The sequence below is a fragment of the Pseudorca crassidens genome, chromosome 21 (assembly GCF_039906515.1).
Source record: "Pseudorca crassidens isolate mPseCra1 chromosome 21, mPseCra1.hap1, whole genome shotgun sequence".
In the NCBI taxonomy this organism is placed as follows: Eukaryota; Metazoa; Chordata; class Mammalia; order Artiodactyla; family Delphinidae; genus Pseudorca; species Pseudorca crassidens.
This window is the reverse complement of record NC_090316.1, coordinates 7,688,501-7,708,796: the sequence shown is the minus strand read 5'-3', so window position 1 is coordinate 7,708,796 and position 20,296 is coordinate 7,688,501. Positions and strand designations below refer to the sequence as shown.

Here is a 20,296-nt window from a genome sequence, read left to right as displayed (position 1 = left end):
TGGCAGATAGTAAGACAATGGAGCAATGGGTGCAAAAAAATGAATTCTTCCAACGACCAGTGAGATTGGAAGAGGACTCCAGCCTCAAATGAGACTGTAACCCCAGCTAAGAACTTTATTTCAGCCTAGTGAGACCCTGAACCGAAAACCTGCTTGTGCTTTGCCAGGCTCCTGACTTACAGAAACTGTGACGTGGGTATTGTTTTAAGGTGCCAGTATATTGGTAATTTTTTATACAATGATAAAAAAACTAATATAGGAATGAAGGAAAAATAGGTAAATTTATAGTTTGGCAATTTTGGTCCCTTCACTTCAGACTTTCTGAAGATACGAGCTTTCCTTAATGAGATTTTTTTATACACCTGGCTTTTTATAAATTCCTACTCAGAATCTAGGAGAACAAGTGTAGTTTTCTCTCTCTTGTCTTCTTTCACAGAGCCCTCTCAAGGTTTACACTTCTGTAGCTCTCCCCATCCTCATAATATCTTTTGTGATGGAAATGACTGAAAATGAAGTAAAAGGAGAAATAACCATGAGCGTTACTTGTCACTTTAATCATTTCTTTTTTCTTACAATGTCACTAGGAAACTTTTGAATAGATGATAATAATAGAGAAAAAAACATAAGAAACATAAATATATGAGGAAATTGAGGAAGATGGAAAAAAAGGAAGTTTTAATCCAAATATATTTCTAACTTTGACAGGTTCAAAAAATGCTCCATTTGCCTGCTATGAAGAAATACAGTCTCAAACTGATAGGTTTGGGAACTGTGGTAGAGAAAGAAGCAAATATAAATTTTGTGCATGGAGGTATGCTATGCAAATATTAAAGATAACCTCTCGTGTTCTGTAAGATTCTGTTTTTAGTTTTTCTCTATATATGTCATTCATTCCAGTGGTTTCAAGTATCACATGTGTATGGGAGTAAATCTGAAATCAAAATCTCTAGCCTTGGCATCTTTCTTGTGCTACAGGCTTATTAAGCCTGTATCAATGGCTTTACTTTTTACTTTAAATGTTAGCATTAAAGTGTTACATTTTCCTTAGATATATTGCCATAAATGGAGAACCATTGTTTATTTTTACTTTTTTGTCAAAGAAACCAATCTGATGCATTCCTAATAAATGCCTAATGCATAATAATCGTATAATTTATTATGTTTGCAGGAATCTTATATGTGGCAGATTAATTTGCACCTACCCCTTTCAAACTCCTTTCCTTCGAGACGGTGCTTCTGTGATTTATGCTTTTGTACGAAATACTGTATGTATAACTATGCACTACACAACGAAAGGTGGAGAAGATCCAATGGTGGTCAAAAATGGCTCTATTTGTGATACTGGGAGGGTAAATGACTTAAAATCTATTTTTAAAAATCTAGTTTTATTAATTCCTTTAATAAATAGTGCAGTTAATTACTAGTGCTTTGTAAACTTAAATATTTGGTTAAGGAGAAAATGAATAAGCTTCAATTGGTGTCTGAGGGAAATGAGAATTGTTTGATCCCCATTAGAATTTCAGTGTTGTGAGCAAGGAAAAGCCAAGTGTTCTGGGGCTGGAGTGGGGAAGAGAGAAATCTTGGGAATACTTGTACTTGTAGTTAAATATTCCATAACATGGAAATTCACTTTTCTTCTTGGAGAAGAAAGAAGAAATCCCACATAGTAATATATGTCTCTTTGCGGCCCAGTAGATAAAAGCACAACTTAGATGGGCCTGCTAAGAATCAGTCTTTACCTCTTAGTTTTTGACATTTTGCAAGTTACCTAACCAGTCTGAGATATCACAACTGTATGTAAAGTGGGGATAATAATAACATTTACTCTATGGAGTTATTGCAAAGATTAAATGAGATAATAGTATAAAGTGCTTAGCACAATGCCCAGCACATAGTAACAGCTAAATATAGGTTGGCTATTATTATTTATTGTTATTATAATTTATTATCTATGAGACCAACCAACCAAATCTGGAGAAAACATAGAGGAAATAAATTTACTTCAAAATCTCTACATTCTAAAAGGAGTTGTTAGACACACCACGGAGGCCAAGAACTAATGAGAAGACGGAACACATTAAAGGCTTAAAAGGGTTAGGGTGTTGGGGTTTCGAAAGGGTTTTGTGAGGCCATTTCTCGGAAGAGTGTTGTGATTTCATGTGTGAAAGGAAATCATTTTCACATACATTATTTCATTTTACCTTGAAACAAATCTCAAATAGTTCAGAAAAAGTATTATTGTACTCATTTAAGAAAACTGCAACTTAGGGAAGTTGATATTGCTAGAAATAAGAGAGTTGGGAATGTATCCTTAATCCTCTGATTATTATACTTTATACTTAAAAGAATTAATATTTGGATGTTTAATACATTCCATAATAGAATGTTAGATATCTGTAGTATATTTTAATGAAAACTTCTAATATATTTTCTTAGGAACTCGAATAATAGCGCATATTTAGTGAAAACTCCTGATTATTGAATTGATTTTCTTTCTATGCAAACTTTCAATATGTGCAGTAATACAGAATACTATTTAAACTGTGCTCTTAGGGATGGTTTTGTTAGATTTCAGGCTATTGTAATTAAAAGTGATTTTTTGATTCTGATTTTTTTTATGTCAGTCTTGTTTTATTTGTTTCTCCCATTTCCCTGCCCTGAATCATTTTTTTGGACTGTTTTTAAAGAACAATTTTAGAATCACAATAAAATGGAAAGGATGTTAGAGGGATTTCCTACACGCCCTCTTGGCCCCACACAGGCATGTCTTCCCTGTTACTAACATCGCCCACCAGTGTGGTACGGTTGTTACAATTGATCAACCTACATTGACACATGCTTATCACACAAAGAAAATAGTTTACGTAAAGCTATGGTACATCCTGTTAGTTTCTGACCTATGTTATTTTCCTTCTCTCTTAAGAACTTCTTTTAACATGTCTTGCAAGACAGCTCTCTTAGCGAAAAATTCCCTCCATTTTTGTGTGTCTGAAAAAGTCTTTATCTCTCTTTCACTTTTGAAGGATAATTTTGCAAGTATATAGAATTCTATATTCTAGGTTAGGGATTTTTTTCTATCAATACTTTAAATATTTTACTCCACTCTTCTGACTGCCTGGTTTCTGAGGAGAAGTCAGATGTAATTCTTATCTTTGTTCCTCTATAGGTACGGTTTTAAAAAAAAATTTTGCTTTTTTCAGGATTTATTCTTTGATTTTCTGTTTGAACACGATATGCCTAAGTGTAGGGGTTTGTTAGTTTGTTTGTTTGGCATTTATCCTGCTTATTGTTTTCTGAGATTCCTAGAACTGTGGTTTGGTGTCTGACATTAATTTGGGGGAAATCCTTAGTCATTATTGTTTCAAATATTTCTTCTGCTCCTTTTTCTTTTTCTTCTGGCATTTCCATTACATATATGTTACACCTTTTATAGTTGTCCCATAGTCCTTGGATATTCTGTGTTATGTTTTTGTCTTTGTTCTTTTTGCTTTTTCGTTTTCAACGATTCTATTGATATCCTCTAGCTCAGAGATTCTTCCCTCAGCTCTTTCCAGTGTACTAATAAGCCCGTTAAAGGCATTTATTCATTTTTGTTACAGTGGTTTTTTTTTTCATTCCAGCATTTATTTTTATTTTTTTCTTAGGATTGCTGTCTCTCTGCTTCCATCTCCCATCTGTTCTTGCATACTGTCTACTTCATCTATTAGAGCCCTTAGCATATTAATCATAGTTGTTTTAAACTCCTGGTCTGATAATTTCAGTATCCATGACATGTATGGTTCTGATACTGTCTCCATTTTTCCAATTGTGTTTTTTAGCTTTTAGTATATAACCTTATCTGTTTTCTTGAGAGCTGGACATGATGAACCAGATAAAAGAACTGCTGTAAATAGACCTTTAGAAATGTGGTGGTGAGGTGTTGTGGGAAGGGGAAGTGTTCTTTAGTCTTATGAACAGGTCTGAGTCTTTCAGTGAACCTGTGCCTCTGGACTGTGAACTTCACAAGTGTTTCTCATGTTTTTTCTCCTCCCTTAGATGGGACAGGATGGCTGGAGTGGGCTGGAGTTGGGTATTTCTCTTCTTACACATGGAAGGTTAGAGCTGACTGAAATTGGGTATTTCCCTTCCCTCAGACCAGTTAGGCTCTGATAAGACATCACCAGATTAGGCTCTAGTTAACTGGTTTCTCCTGAGGGCAAGTCTTGTTAAGAACAGAGTGCTCTGGCTACTTCAAAATGGTTCCTTTTCCCCTCCTCCTGCCAGAATACAAGAAATGTTTTTCTCTAATATTTACTGTGAGAACATTGGCTGAGCTCCTGGATGTACATCTCACAAAACTGTGGGGCTCTCCTGGAGTTCCTGACTCTCAGAGGTGTCTGTATTGCGCCTCCAGCAATTCATCAATTACAGTTCAGGCTTTCCGACGCTGGCACGGGTACCCGAGGAGGTTTCCGCTTGTGAATCTTTTCTCTGGTAAGCTGTGACTCCCTGTGTTCGCTCGTCTGTCTCTCCAATTTGGGGGCAGTGGTTTGCCCCCAAGTCACTTCTTTTATGGATCCTAAAAGAGTTGTTGCTTCTTCAGTCTGCTCAACTTTTTACTTGTTGTTAGGATGGAGTGTCAACTTCCAAACTCCTTAAATGGGGAACCGAATACCAGAAGCCTGAATCATTTCTTTAAAATTTATTTTAAAAAATAGACTTTATTTTTTAGGGAAGTTTTAGGTTCACATCAAAAGTTGCAGAAAGTACAGGGAGTTCCCATAACCACTTACCCCACAGAAGTGCAGACACCTACACTATCCACAATCCTACACTCTTACATCATCCTCACCCAAAGTCCATAGTTTACATAAGCCTGATTGGAAAAATCCCCAAATATTTGTAGCTTACACTACCCATTTCTAAATAACACTTATGCCAAAGGAGAAATCTCAAGAGAAATTGAAAAATGTTTTTAATTAAATGAAGATGAAAATACAACATATAGAAATTTGTGGGTTACAGCAAAAGCTGTACTTAATGGAAATTACTGCATTGAATGTCTGTGGTCTTATGTTATAAAATTACTGATGGTAATGTTACAATAACTGGACTCCTCTAACTCAGAAAAAAAATTTGTATGTGTTTTTCTTTAGATTTGTGTAAATCGTGAATGTGTAGAATCAAGGATACTTGCAGACAGATCATATGAGTGTTCACTAAAGTGCAATGGACATGGAGTAAGTAAGCACATGATTCGTGTTTTCCCAAATCACCTCTCTTGGACACTTTTCAGCATCATTCGTTAATTTATTCAATGTTTATTGGGTTCCTACTGTGTGCTAGGACATGTATCCACTTAAAATGTGGGGCTGAATTGGGTTAGTAAATTTGTAGCCATATGTTTTAGAGGACATTGTACAGAATTAAATTGCTGATGACTCTAACAAATTTATTATTACAGTTGGGCACTTTTCAGAGGTATTAAATATTCCAATAAATACATTAACCTGTTCGTTACGGGAAGATAATTAAGCTAAAGTTTGTGTGTCTATGAATATACAGGGTGAGGGAAAACTATTGGTTTTATCCCTCATTTTGTAATAGACTTTTTTTTTTTTTTGCCCAATGAGGCCAATTTACTTCCCATACCAAACAAGTAAAAGTGCAGTGGATAGAAGGTTGGATTGTCAATCTCAAGTGATAGTAGAACACCCCTATTTTTTTTTCATTTTTTTTTAAATTGGAGTATAGTTGATTTACAATGTTGTGTTAGTTTCAGGTGTACAGCAAAGTGGATCAGTTATACATATATCTGTTATTTTTAGATTTTTTTCCCATATAGGTTATTATAGAATACTGAGCAGAGTTCCCTGTGCTATACAGTAGGTCCTTCTTAGTTATCTATTTTATATACAGTAGTGTGTATATGTTAATCCCAAACAATTTATCCCTCCCCCACCTCCTTTCACCTTTGGTAACCATAAGTTTGTTTTCTGCATCTGTGACTCTTTCTGTTTTGTAAATAAGTTCATTTGTACCATTTTTCAGATTCCACACATAGGCAATATCATATGATATTTGTCTTTCTCTCTCTGAGTTACTTCACTTAGTATGATAATCCCTAGGTCCACCCATGTTGCTGAAAATGGCATTATTTCATTCTTTATTATGGCTGAGGAATGTTCCGTTGTATATATGTACCACATCTTCTTTATCCACTCCGCTGTTGATGGACATTTAGGTTGCTTCCATGTCTTTGCTATTGTAAATGGTGCTGCAGTGAATATTGGGCTGCATGTATTTTTTCTTTCTTTTTAAAACTTTTAATTTTATATTGGAATATAGTTGATTAACAATGTTGTGTTACTTTCAGATGTACAGCAAAGTGATTCAGTCACACATATACATGTATCTATTCTTTTTCAAATTATTTTCCCATTTAGGTTGTTACATAATATTGAGCAGAGTTCCCTGTGCTATATAGTAGGTCCTTGTTGGTTATCCATTTAAAATATAGCAGTGTGTACATGTCAATCCCCAACTGCCTAACTATCCCTTCCCCCCACCCTTCCCCACCGGTAACCATAAGTTCATTTTCTAAGTCTGTGAGTGTCTCTGTTTTATAAATAAGTTCATTTGTATCATTTCTTTTTAGATTCTGCCTATAAGCAATATCATATTTCTCTTTCTCTGTCTGACTAACTTCACTCAGCATGACAGTCTCTAGGTCCATCCATGTTGCTGCAAGTGGCATTATTTCATTCCTTTTAATGGCTGAGTAATATTCCATTGTATATATGTACCACATCTTCTTTACTCCTCTTTTGATAGACATTTAGGTTGCTTCCATGTCTTGGCTATTGTAAATAGTGCTGCAGTGAACACTGGGGTGCATGTATCCTTTTGGACCATGTTTTTCTCCAGATATATGTCCAGGAGTGGGATTGCAGGATTGTATGGTAGCTCTATTTTTAGTTTTTTAAGGAACCTCCATACTGTTCTCCATAGTGGCTGCACCAATTTACATTGACACCAACAGTGTAGGAGGGTTCCCTTCTCTCCACACCCTCTGCAGCAGCATTTATTATTTGTGGATTTTTTTGATCATAGCCATTTTGCCTGGTTTGAGGTGATGTCTCTTTGTAGTTTTGATTTGCATTTCTCTAATAATTAGCGATGTTGAACTTCTTTTCATGTGCCTCTTGGCCATCTGTATGTTGTCTTTGGAGAAATGTCTATTTAGGTCTTCTGCCCATGTTTTGATTGGGTTGTTTTCTTTTGATGATATTAAGTCGCACGAGCTGTTTATAAATTTTGGAGACATCCCCTGTTGGTCACATCATTGGCAAATATTTGCTCCCATTCTATGGGTTGTCTTTTTGTTTTTTTTATGGTGTCCTTTGCTGTGCAAAAGCTTTTGAGCTTAATTAGGTCCCATTTGTTTATTTTTGTTTTTGTTTCCATTACTCTGGGAGACAGATCAAAAAAGATATTGCTTTGATTTATGTCAGAGACTGTTCCACCTATGTTTTCTTTTAAGAGTTTTACAGTGTCCTCTCTCACATTTAGGTCTAATCCATTTTGAGCTTATTTTTGTGTATGGTCTTAAAGAATATTCTAATTTCATTTTTTTACACATAGCTGTCCAGTTTTCACAGCACCATTTATTGAAGCGATTGTTTTTCCTCTATTGTATAGTCTTGCCTCCTTTATTGCAAATTAATTGACCATAGGTGCATGGGTTTATTTCTGGGCTTTCTGTCCTGTTCCATTGATCTATAAGTCTGTCTTTGTGCCAGTACCATACTGTTTTGATGACTGTAGCTTTATAATATAGTCTGAAGTCAGGGAGCTGATTCCTCCAGCTTTGTTTTTCTTTCTCAAGCTTGCTTTGGCTCTTCAGGGTCTTTGTGTTTCCATACAGATTTTAAGATTTTTTTGTGTGTTCTAGGTCTGCAAAACATGCCATTGGTATTTTGATAGGGATTGCATTGAGTCTGTAGATCACCTTGGGTAGTATAGTCATTTTGACAATCAAAGAACATGGTATATCTTTCCAACTGTTTGTGTCATATTCGATATCATGACTCAGCATCTTACCGTTTTTGGTACAGGTCTTTTGCCTCCTTAGGTAGGTTTACTCCCAGGTATTTTATTCTTTTTGATGTGATGGTTAATGGAATTGTTTCCTTATTTTCTCTTTCTGGTCTTTTGTTGTTAGTGTATAGAAATGCAACAGATTTCTATGAATTACTTTTGTATCCTGCAGCTTTACTGAATTCATTGATGAACTCTAGTAGTTTTCTGGTAGGATTTTCTATGTATGGTACCATATCATCTGCAAATAGTGACAGTTTTACTTCTTCTCTTCCAATTTGTATTCCTTTTATTTCATTTTCTTCTCTGATTGCTATGGTTAGGACTTCCAAAACTATGTTGAATAATAGTGGTGAGACTGGACATCCTTGTCTTGTTCCTGATCTTAGAGGAAATGCTTTCAGCTTTTCACCATTGAGTATGATGTTAGCTGTGGGCTTGTCATATATTGCCTTTATTATGTTCAGGTATATTCCCTCTATGCCCACATCCTGAAGAATTTTTATCATAAATGGGTGTTGAATTTTGTCAAAGGCTTTTTCTAGATCTATTGAGATGATCATATAGTTTTTATTCTTCAATTTGCTAATGTGGTGTATCACACTGATTGATTTGTGGATACTGAAAAATCCTTGCATCCCTGGGATATAGCCCACTTGATCATGGTATATGATTCTTTGAATGTTTTGTTGGATTCGATTTACTAGTATTTTATTGAGGATTTTTGCATCTATGTTCATCAGTGATATTGGCCTGTAACTTTCTTTTTATGTGATGTCTTTGTCTGGTTTTGCTATTGGGGTGATGGTGCCCTCACAGAATGAGTTTGGGAGTCTTCCTTCCTCTGCAGTTTTCTGGAAGAGTTTCAGAGAGTATGTGTTGACTCTTCTCTAAATGTTTGGTAGAATTTGCCTGTGAAGCCATCTGGTCCTGGACTTCTGTTTGTTGGGAGTTTTTTATTTACAGTTTCAATTTTAGAACTTGTGATTGATCTGTTCATATTTTCTATTTCTTCCTGGTACAGTCTTGTCCATTTCTTCTAGGTTTTCCATTTTATTGGCCTGTATACTCTCTTATGATCCTTTGTATTTCTGTGGTGTCAGTTGTAACTTCTTTTTCTTTTCTAGTTTTATTGATTTGAGACCTCTCCTTTTTTTTTTTTACTTTTCCTTGATGAGTCTGGCTAAAGGTTTATCAATTTTGTTTATCTTTTCAAAGAACCAGCTTTTAGTTTCATAGATATTTTCTGTTGTCTCTTTGTTCTGATTTCATTTATTTCTGCTCTGATCTTTATGATTTATTTCTTTCTACTAACTTTGGGTTTTGTTTCTTCTCCTTCCTCTAGTTGCTTTAGGTGTAAGGTTAGGTTGCTTATTACTTGAGATTTTTTTTTTCCCTGCTATATGACTGTATTGCTATAAACTTTCAATATTTAGTTTTATGAGCTGTTTGTATATTTTGGAAATTAAGCCCTGTTGATCACATGGTTTGCAGATATTTTCTCCCATTCTGTAGGTTTTCTTTTCATTTTGTTGATGGTTTCTTTTGCTGTGCAAAAGCTTGTAAGTTTGATTAGGTTTCATTTGTTTATTTTGTTTCTATTTCTATTGTCTTGGGAGACTGACCTAAGAAAACATTGGTATGCTTTATGTCAGAGAATGTTTTGCCTGTTATCTCTTCTAGGCTTATGATTAAGTGTTTAAGGCATTTCAAGTTTAATTTTTTTATGGTTTGAGGCTGTGTTCTAACTTCATTCATTACATGAAGCTGTCCAACTTTCCCAGCACCACTTGCTGAAGAGACTCTCTTTTTTCCCATGGTATATAGTCTTGCCTCCTTTGTCAAAGATTAATTGACTGTAACTGTGTGGGTTTATTTCTGGGCTCTCTATTCTGTTGCATTGATATATCTGTTTTTGTGCCAATTCCACACTGTTTTGATTACTGTGGCTTGGTAATATTGTCTGAAGTCTGGGAGGATTATGCCTTCCGCTTTGTTCTTTTTCCTTAGGGTTGCTTTGGCAATTCTGGGTCTTTTATGGTTCCTTATAAATTTTAGGATTATTTGTATTTTCTTAATATATGCATTTACTGCTATAAACTTCTAAGAGCTGCTTTTACAGAACCCCAGTTTTTGTCTGTGTTGTTTCCATTTTTATTTGTTTTAAGATTTTAAAATGTCCTTTCTAATTTCTTTCTTGACCTATTGTTTGTTCAGGAGTGTGTTGTTTAATTTCTACATGTGTGTGAATTTTCTAGCTTTCCTGCTGTTGATTTCTAGTTTCATATCGTGTTGGTCAAGTAGATACTTCGTATGTTTTCAATTTTCTTAAATTTGCTAAAATTTGTATTGTGGCTTATATGACCTATCCTTGGTAATGTTCCATGTACACTTGAGAAGAATATGTATTCTGCTGCTCTTGGGTGGAATGTTCTATATATATCTGTTAGGTCAATTTGGTATAAAGTATAGCTCAGGTCCAGCATTTCTTTGTGATTTTTTGTCTGGATTATCTTTCCATTGTTGAAAGTGGAGTATTGAAGTGTCTTACTATTATTGTCTTGTTGTCAATTTCTCCTTTCAGTATTTGCTTAGTATATTAGGTGCTCTGTTGTTGGGTGTGTATATTCACAATTGTTATATCTTGCAGAGTTGACCACTTTATAATTATATAATGATCTTCCTTTTGTCTTGTTACCATTTTTTGGCTTAAAGCCTTTTTTTGTCTGATATAAGTATAGCTACCCCCTCTTTCTTTTGGGTTCCATTTACATGGGATATTTTTACATCTCTTTGAGGCTATGTGATTCTCTTGAAGGCAGACTTAGTTGGGTCTTGTTTTTTCATCCATTCAGCCACTCTGACCTTTGACTGATTAATTAATTTCATGTATTAGGGTAACTATTGATATGTAAGTGCTTAGTAATGCCATCTCTTTCATTACTTTTTGGCTGTTTTTTTGTTTCAGCTCCCTTATTCTTTTTGTCCTTCTCTTTTTGCCTCTTTATGAATTCATGATTTTCCATGGTGGTATGCTATGATTGCCCTCTGTTTATCCTTTGTGAATCTACTATAGGTTTTTGCTACATGGTTACCATGAGGTTTACATAAAGGTTTACATAAAGCATCTTATAGATAAAACAGTCCATTTTAAGCTGAGTGTAACTTAACTTGGATCACATACAAAAGCTCTACCCTACTATCTCCCCCTTTTTTGTTTTTGATGTCAAAATTTACCTCTTTTCATATAGTGCATGCATTAGCAAATTATAGTAAATATAGTTATTTTAATACTTTTTCCCTTTAACCTGTATACTGTTGTTCAGTAGTTAACACACCATTCCCTTACAGATTTAGTTTTTAAAATCTGTGTATTTACCTTTATGAGTGTGTTGTATGTTTTCATGTTACTAATTATCATGTTTTTATTTCAGGTGGAAGAAATTCTTTCAGCATTTCTTGTAAGGCAGGTATAGTGGTGATGAATTTCCTCAGTTCTTGTTTGTCTCGGAGAGTTTTTATTTCTCTTTTACTTTTGAAGGATATGTTTGCCAGTTAAAGTATTCTTGACTGACTTTTTTATTCTTTCAACACACTGAATATATCATTTTTTTCTGTCCTGGCCTGTACCTACTGGGTTTCTATTTGTAGGTTACAATCATTTTTTTTCTCTTGCTTTATTTTACGATTCTCTCTTTGTCTTTGATTTTTGTGAATGTAATTATAATACATCTTGGAGAAGGTCATTTTGCATTGAGATAATGGAGTGATCTATTTGCTTTGTGACTGGATGTTTCAGTCTCTCCCAAGTTTGGGAAGTGCTCAGCTATTATTTTTTTAAATAGACTTTCTGCCCCCTATCCTCTCTTTTTTCCTTTTGGAACTCCAATTATTCTAATACCTGTATGTTTGATGGTTTCCCATAGATCACATATGATTTGTTTTCTCTTTTTCAGTATTTTTTCTTTGGCTACACTGACTGGGTTATTTAAAAATTCCTGTCCTTTAGATCACCAGTTCTATCTTCTGTTTGGTCTATTCTGCTGTAGATGACCTATTGCATTTTTCTTTTTATTTATTTCATACTTCATCTCTAGAATTTCTTTTTGGTCCTTTTTTATCATTTCTACCTCTTTGTTAAATTTCTCATTTTATCCACGTGTTTATCCTGATTTTATTGACTTGTATGTCTGTTGATTCTTGTAGGCAGTTGAGTTTGTAAAAACAGCTAGTTCGAATTCTTTATTAGCTAAATTGATAAATTCAGTATCTTTGTGTTCAGTTACTGGAGTATTACTATTATCTTTTGGTAATGACATACTTCCTTGATTCTTTATATTCCGTACAGTTTTGCATTGCTTTTTTTATATTTGAAATAGTAGTCACTTCCTTAAATCTTTACTAGTTGTCTTCAGGTGGGAGATTTTATTACTGGTCTTGCTTATGTCTAGGTCTTTCTCCAACTTTATGGATATCTCTGCTCCACATTTCTTGTTCCATTTTGTGGCAGAATTTTAAGTTTGTGTGTCTTCTATCATTCTTAAAAACTCACTAAACCAGCTGCTGGAAACCTCTCTTTTGTTTTCCAGAAGGTGTGCTACAGCTCATGTTTGTGCTTTCTCCTTTGCCCAAGGACACTGGCCCGATTTTCTGAGGGCACCCCATGTCTACCAGACCTTGCTCTTGCCACTGAACTCAAATTTGCATACAAAGAGCAGGCCAAAAAGTGGGGGGAGTTGTTGGTTTAGCACTTGGGGCATTGGAGGTGCCTGTGGGTCAGGTGGTGGTGGGATCCTTGGGTGAAGTTCTCACAGCACCTCATGGACAGGCTTTCTGCCGGAGTACTGAAAGCATTCATCAGGAACCATGTCCCTTTAATGCCCTTTGATATTCTTATCTGCCTCTTTCCTGATATCTGTCCCCCAGTCATAGAGGTGCTGTCTCGGTACTCTGGGTGCTATGGGAAAGAAATAGATTTCTCCAGGTATGTCCTGTATAGCTGGGTTAGCTTTGCACTCACTCACTGCTTTCCCTTTCCCCTGAGAGGTCACTGCTGGCTAGTTCAGCCCCATGCTGTGTCACATTGAGGGAGGGGTGGTGCTGGCAAAGTTACTCTTACCCTTTCCAATGTGTCCAAACTTATTTATTTATATATTTGCTCCAAAGGAATTCAGGCATCCATTACCAGGAAGGTCGGACTTCTGCAAGGCTCTCTTGTCCATGAGTGTCTGCCCAAGTCAGCACTCTCCAAGTTTTCCCTGACTACAACCAAGAGAGGCTGAGGCCTATTCACTGGCTCCTGCTTCTTCCACAGCCTATACTGAGGTCTGTGTGCCTATTACCTGATGCACAGGTGGGAAAGACTCTTCCTGGGTCCCTTGGTGTATGGTGCTTGATCCTACAACTTCCACAGAGGTGCTTTTGTTCATAGATGGATGCCAAAATTTAGTTGTTGAACAGAGGAGCCAAAAAGAGAGACATATTATGCAATCATGATGCTATCATTATGCCAGTTTTATTTCTTCCTTTCCAATCTATGTACTTTTTATTTTCTCATCGTTTCTTCCAATATGATGTTAAAAAGGAATGGTGAGAGGGGACTTCCTTGCTTGGTTCCCGATCTTAGCAAGAAGGCTTCTAATCTTACCATTAAGCATAATGTTACTGTAGGTTTTTTTTTAAAGATACTCTTTATCAGGTTGAGGAAGTTTTATTTTATTAACAGCTTTCTGATGGTCTTTTATCATAAATGGCTATTCAATTTTGTCATATAATTTTCTGTAACTGTGGTATGATCATATGATTTTTATTCTTTAGCCTGTTGGTTTATGATGGATTACATTAACTGATTTTCTGAATGTTGAACAACTCTTCCATAGTTGAGACAAAATTCACTTGGTTGTGGTGTATATTTCTTATACGTTGTTGGAATTGATCTGCTAATATTTTGTTGAAGATTTTTGCATCTTCATTCATGAGAGATATTGGTCTGTAGTTTTCTTTTCTTGTAATGTCTTTGTGTTTTGTATTAGGGTAATGCTGGCCTATAAAATGTGTTAAGAAGTATTCACTCTACTTCTAACTTCTGAAAGAAATTGTAGAGAATTAGTATGATTTCTTTCTTAAATGTTTGGTAGAATTCACCAGAAAATCCAGCTGGACCAATGCTTTTTGTTATGGAAGGTTACTAATTATTGATTCAATTTATTTAATAAATATAGGCTATTCATATTGTTTATTTTTGTGTGAATTTTGTCATATTTTGTCTTTCAAGGACTTGGTTTATTGCATCAGTGTTATCAAATTTGTTGGCATAGAGTTTTTGATATTATCCCTTTATTATCTTTTTAATGTCCATGGGATCTGTAGTGATGTCCCCTCTTTCATGTCTGATATTAGTAATTTGTGTCTTCTCTCTTTTTTCTTAGCCCAGTTAGAATCTTCTCCATTTTATTGATCTTTTCAGAGAATCCACATTTGCTTTTGTTGATTTTCTCTATTGATTTTCTGTTTTCAAGTTCATTGATTTCTGCTCTGTTAATTATTTTTTCTTTTCATATTGATATTAATTTACTGTTCATTTTCTAGTTTCATAAGGTAGAAGTTTATATGATTGATTTTAGATCTTTCTTGTTTTCTTATGTATGCATTCAATGCTAGAAATTTTCCTTTAAGGACCTCTTTTGCTGCATCACATAGATTTGATAAACTGTATTTCCTCTTTCATTTAATTCAACATATTTTAAAACTTCTCTTGATATTTCTTCTTTGACTCATGTGTTATGTAGAAGTGTGTTGTTTAATTTTCAAGTATTGGGGAAGTTTCCAGCTATTTTGCTAGTGCTGATTTCTAGTTTAAAGGCATTGTGATCTGAAAGCAGACATTGTATGATTTCTCTTCTTTTAAATATTGGTAAGGTGTGTTTTATGGCCCAGAATGTGGTCTATCTGGGTTCCATGTGAGGAGAGAAGAATGTATATTCTCCTGTTGTTAAGTGAAGTAGTGAGTAGATGTTAATTATATCCAGTTGATGGTGTTGTGGATTTCAACTGTGTCCTTACTGATTTTCTTCTTCCAGCTGGATCTGTCCATTCCTGACAGTGGGGTGTTGAAGTCTCCAACTATTACAGTAGATTCATCTGTTTCTCCTTGTAGTTTTATTGGTTTTTGCCTCATGTAGTTTGGGGCTCTTTTGTTAGGCTGCCCCTCAGGGTGAAGCTTCAAGAAAAGCAAATAAGCCTGTTCCATAGAAAGGCCTGTGGTATATTTCAGTCTTCTGTCTTGGTGCTATGCCCTGGGGGGTGGTTGCCAGCTCAAAACTGTCTTTCTGTTTATTACAGCCCCCTGGGAATCATGAATGCAAGTCCCACTGGCCTCCAGAGGCAGAAGATCAAGGGGTATCCCCTACGCGGGAATTTCAGAATCCTGGGTGCTACATGCTTGCACAAGCTCCTTCCTGGGAGATCCCAGTGACCTGTAAAGAGGCAGGGATAGAGCACAAAGTAGGTGTCCACTGGCCTCTGTCTTTGGAGAGTATTTCAGTAGGCCCCTAGATGTGTTAAATTATATGCCTGCCCATTAGGCCAGAGCTTTAAGATAAGCAAATATGCCTCTTTACTGAGCATTTCAGCTTGCTGCCTCTGAAGTAGGCCCTGGAGAATACCGAGGTGAGTCTGCACAATCCCTTTAAACTGTTTCTTACTTCACTATACCTTTGTAATTTTCTTTTTGTGTACATGTGTTGCCAGTTTTTCTGGTTTTGGTATCAGGGTGATGTTCGCTTTGTAAAATGAGTTAGGAAGCATTCCCTCCTCTTCAGTTTTTTGGAAGAGTTTGAGAAGGATGGGTTTTAAATCTTCTTTGAATGTTTGATAGAAATCACTTGTGGAGCCATATGGTCCTGGATTTTTGTCTTGGGGAGCTTTTTGATTACTGTTTCAATTTCTGTACTAGTGATCGGCCTTGCAGATTTTCAGTTTTTTCATAAATCAGTCTTGAAAGATTGCATGATTCTAATATGTCCATTTATTTTATTTTTATTTATTTTTTAACATCTTTATTGGAGTATAATTGCTTTACAATGGTGTGTTAGTTTCTGCTGTATCACAAAGTGAATCAGCTATATGTGTACATATATCTCCATCTCCCTTCCCGCTTGCATCTCCCCGCCACCCTCCCTATCCCACCACTCTAGGTGGGAACAAAGTACCAAGCTGATCTCTCTGTTGCGGCTGCTTCCCACTAGCTATCTGTTTTACATTTGGTAGTGTATATATGTCCATGCCACTCTCTCGCTTTGTCACAGCTTACCCTTCCCCCTGCCCATATCCTCAAGTCCATTCTCTAGTAGGTCTGTGTCTTTATCCCTGTCTTACCCCTAGGTTCTTCATGACATTTTTTTTTTCTTAAATTCCATATATATGTGTTAGCATACGGTATTTGTCTTTCTCTTTCTGACTTACTTCATTATGTATGACAGAATCTAGGTCCATCCACCTCATTACAAATAGCTCAATTTCATTTCTTTTTATGGCTGAGTAATATTCCATTGTATATATGTGCCACATCTTCTTTATCCATTCATCCATTGATGGACACTTAGGTTGTTTCCATCTCCTGGCTATTGTAAATAGAGCTGCAATGAACATTTTGGTACATGACTCTTTTTGAATTATGGTTTTCTCAGGGTATATGCCCAGCAGTGGGATTGCTGGGTCATATGGTAGTTCTATTTGTAGTTTTTTAAGGAACCTCCATACTGTTCTCCATAGTGGCTGAACCAATTCACATTCCCACCAACAGTGCAAGAGCGTTCCCTTTTCTCCACACCCTCTCCAGCATTTACTGTTTCTAGATTTTTTGATGATGACCATTCTGACTGGTGTGAGTTGATATCTCATTGTAGTTTTGATTTGCATTTATCTAATGATTAATGATGTTGAGCATTCTTTCATGTGTTTGTTGGCAGTCTGTATATCTTCTTTGGAGAAATGTCTATTTAGTTCTTCTGCCCATTTTTGGATTGGGTTGTTTGTTTTTTTGTTATTGAGCTGCATGAGCTGCTTGTAAATTTTGGAGATTAATCCTTTGTCAGTTACTTCATTTGCAACTATTTTCTCTCATTCTGAGGGTTGTATTTAAGTCTTGTTTATGGTTTCCTTTGCTGTGCAAAAGCTTTGAAGTTTCATTAGGTCCTATTTGTTTACTTTTGTTTTTATTTCCATTTCTCTGGGAGGTGGGTCAAAAAGGATCTTGCTGTGATTTATGTCACAGAGTGTTCTGCCTATGTTTTCCTCTAAGAGTTTGATAGTTTCTGGCCTTATATTTAGGTCTTTAATCCATTTTGAGCTTATTTTTGTGTATGGTGTTAGGGAGTGATCTAATCTCATACTTTTACATGTACCTGTCCAGTTTTCCCAGCACCACTTATTGAAGAGGCTGTCCTTTCTCCACTGTACATTCCTGCCTCCTTTATCAAAGATAAGGTGACCATATGTGCATGGGTTTATCTCTGGGCTTTCTATCCTGTTCCATTGATCTTTCTGTTTTTGTGCCAGTACCGTACTGTCTTGATTACTGTAGCTTTGTAGTATAGTCTGAAGTCAGGGAGCCTGATTCCTCCAGCTCCGTTTTTCATTCTCAAGATTGCTTTGGCTATTCGGGGTCTTTTGTGTTTCCATACAAATTGTGAAATTTTTTGTTATAGTTCTGTGAAAAATGCCAGTGGTAGTTTGATAGGGATTGCATTGAATCTGTAGATTGCTTTGGGTAGTAGAGTCATTTTCACAATGTTGATTCTTCCAATCCAAGAACATGGTATATCTCTCCATCTATTTGTATCATCTTTAATTTCTTTCATCAGTTTCTTATAATTTTCTGCATACAGGTCTTTTGTCTCCTTAGGTAGGTTTATTCCTAGATATTTTATTCTTTTTGTTGCAGTGGTGAATGGGAGTGTTTTCTTGATTTCACTTTCAGATTTTTCATCATTAGTGTATAGGAATGCCAGAGATTTCTGTGCATTACTTTTGTATCCTGCTACTTTATCAAATTTATTGATTAGCTCTAGTAGTTTTCTGGTAGCATCTTTAGGATTCTCTATGTATAGTATCATGTCATCTGCAAATAGTGACAGCTTTACTTCTTTTCCAATTTGGATTCCTCTTATTTCCTTTTCTTCTCTGATTGCTGTGGCTAAAACTTCCAAAACTATGTGGTGAGCGTGGGCAACCTTGTCTTGTTCCTGATCTTATTGGAAATGCTTTCAGTTTTTCACCATTGAAGATGATGTTGGCTGTGGGTTTGTCATATATGGCCTTTATTATGTTGAGGTAGGTTCCCTCTATGCCTACTTTCTGCAGGGTTTTTATCATAAATGGGTGTTGAATTTTGTCAAAAGCTTTCTCTGCATCTGTTAAGATGATCATATGGTTTTTCTCCTTCAATTTGTTAATATGATGTATCACGTTGATTGATTTGCATATATTGAAGAATCCTTGCATTCCTGGAATAAACCCCACTTGATCATGGTGTATGATCCTTTTCATGTGCCGTTGGATCCTGTTTGCTAGTATTTTGTTGAGGATTTTTGCATCTATGTTCAACAGTGATATTGGCCTGTAGTTTTCTTTCTTTGTGACATCCTTGTCTGGTTTTGGTATGAGGGTGATGGTGGCCTTGTAGAATGAGTTTGGGAGTGTTCCTCCCTCTGCTATATTTTGGAAGAGTTTGAGAAGGATAGGTGTTAGCTCTTCTCTAAATGTTTGATAGAATTTGCCTGTGAAGCCATCTGGTCCTGGGCTTTTGTTTATTGGAAGATTTTAAATCAGAGTTTCAATTTCAGTGCTTGTGATTGGTCTGTTCATATTTTCTATTTCTTCCTGATTCAGTCTTGGCAGGTTGTGCATTTCTAAGAATTTGTCCAGTTCTTACAGGTTGTCCATTTTATTGGCATAGAGTTGCTTGTAGTAATCTCTTATGATCTTTTGTATTTCTGCAGTGTCAGTTGTTACTTCTCCTTTTTCATTTCTAATTCTATTGATTTGGGTCTTCTCTCTTTTTTTCTTGATGAGTCTGGCTAATGGTTTATCAATTTTGTTTATCTTCTCAAAGAACCAGCTTGTAGTTTTATTGATCTTTGCTATCGTTTCCTTCATTTCTTTTTCATTTATTTCTGATCTGATTTTTATGATTTCTTTCCTTCTGCTAACTTTGGGGTATTTTTGTTCTTCTTTCTCTAATTGCTTTAGGTGCAAGGTTAGGTTGTTTATTTGAGATGTTTCCTGTTTCTTAAGGTAGGATTGTATTGCTATAAACTTCCCTCTTAGAACTACTTTTGCTGCATCCCATAGGTTTTGGGTCATCGTGTCTCCATTGTCATTTGTTTCTAGGTAATTGTTTATTTCCTCTTTGATTTATTCAGTGATCACTTCGTTATTAAGTAGTGTATTGTTTAGCCTCCATGTGTTTGTATTTTTTACAGATTTTTTCCTGTAGCTGATATCTAGTCTCATAGCATTGTGGTTGGAAAAGGTACTTGATACAATTTCAGTTTTCTTGAATTTACCAAGGCTTGATTTGTGACCCAAGATATGATCTATCCTGGAGAATGTTCCATGAGCACTTGAGAAAAATGTGTATTCTGTTGTTTTTGGATGGAATGTCCTATAAATATCAAGTAAGTCCATCTTGTTTAATGTATCATTTAAAGCTTGTGTTCCCTTATTCATTTTCAGTTTGGATAATCTGTCCATTGGTGAAAGTGGGGTGTTAAAGTCCCCTACTATGAATGTGTTACTGTTGATTTCCCCTTTTATGGCTGTTAGTATTTGTCTTATGTATTGAGGTGCTCCTAAGTTGGGTGCATAAATATTTACAATTGTTATATCTTCTTCTTGGATCGATCCCTTGATCATTATGTAGTGTCCTTCTTTGTCTCTTGTAATAGTCTTTATTTTAAAGTCCATTTTGTCGGATATGAGAATTGCTACTCCAGCTTTCTTTTGGTTTCCATTTGCATGGAATATCTTTTTCCATCCCCTTACTTTCAGTCTGTATGGGTCTCTAGGTCTGAAGTGGGTTTCTTATAGACAGCATATATATGGGTCTTGTTTTTGTATCCATTCAGCCAGTCTGTGTCTTTTGGTGGGAGCATTTAGTCCATTTACATTTAAGGTAATTATCAATATGTATGTTCCTATTCCCATTTTCTTAATT

The 20,296-nt window shown here is 35.7% G+C and overlaps 1 protein-coding gene across 2 annotated transcripts in view; it reads left to right on the top strand.

The window, feature by feature from the left end:
- Nucleotides 1–20,296, top strand: part of ADAM32 (ADAM metallopeptidase domain 32) — a 164,095-nt gene that overhangs the window by 107,357 nt on the left and 36,442 nt on the right. For both annotated transcript variants that reach the window (XR_010939495.1, XM_067721529.1), the window contains exons 15-17: nucleotides 706–811; nucleotides 1,169–1,349; nucleotides 5,136–5,219. Coding sequence is in view for 1 of the 2 variants with exons in the window: in XM_067721529.1 (XP_067577630.1) it covers nucleotides 706–811; nucleotides 1,169–1,349; nucleotides 5,136–5,219 (371 nt within the window). In the remaining variant the exon portion in view is untranslated. The remainder of the gene's footprint in view (nucleotides 1–705; nucleotides 812–1,168; nucleotides 1,350–5,135; nucleotides 5,220–20,296) is intronic.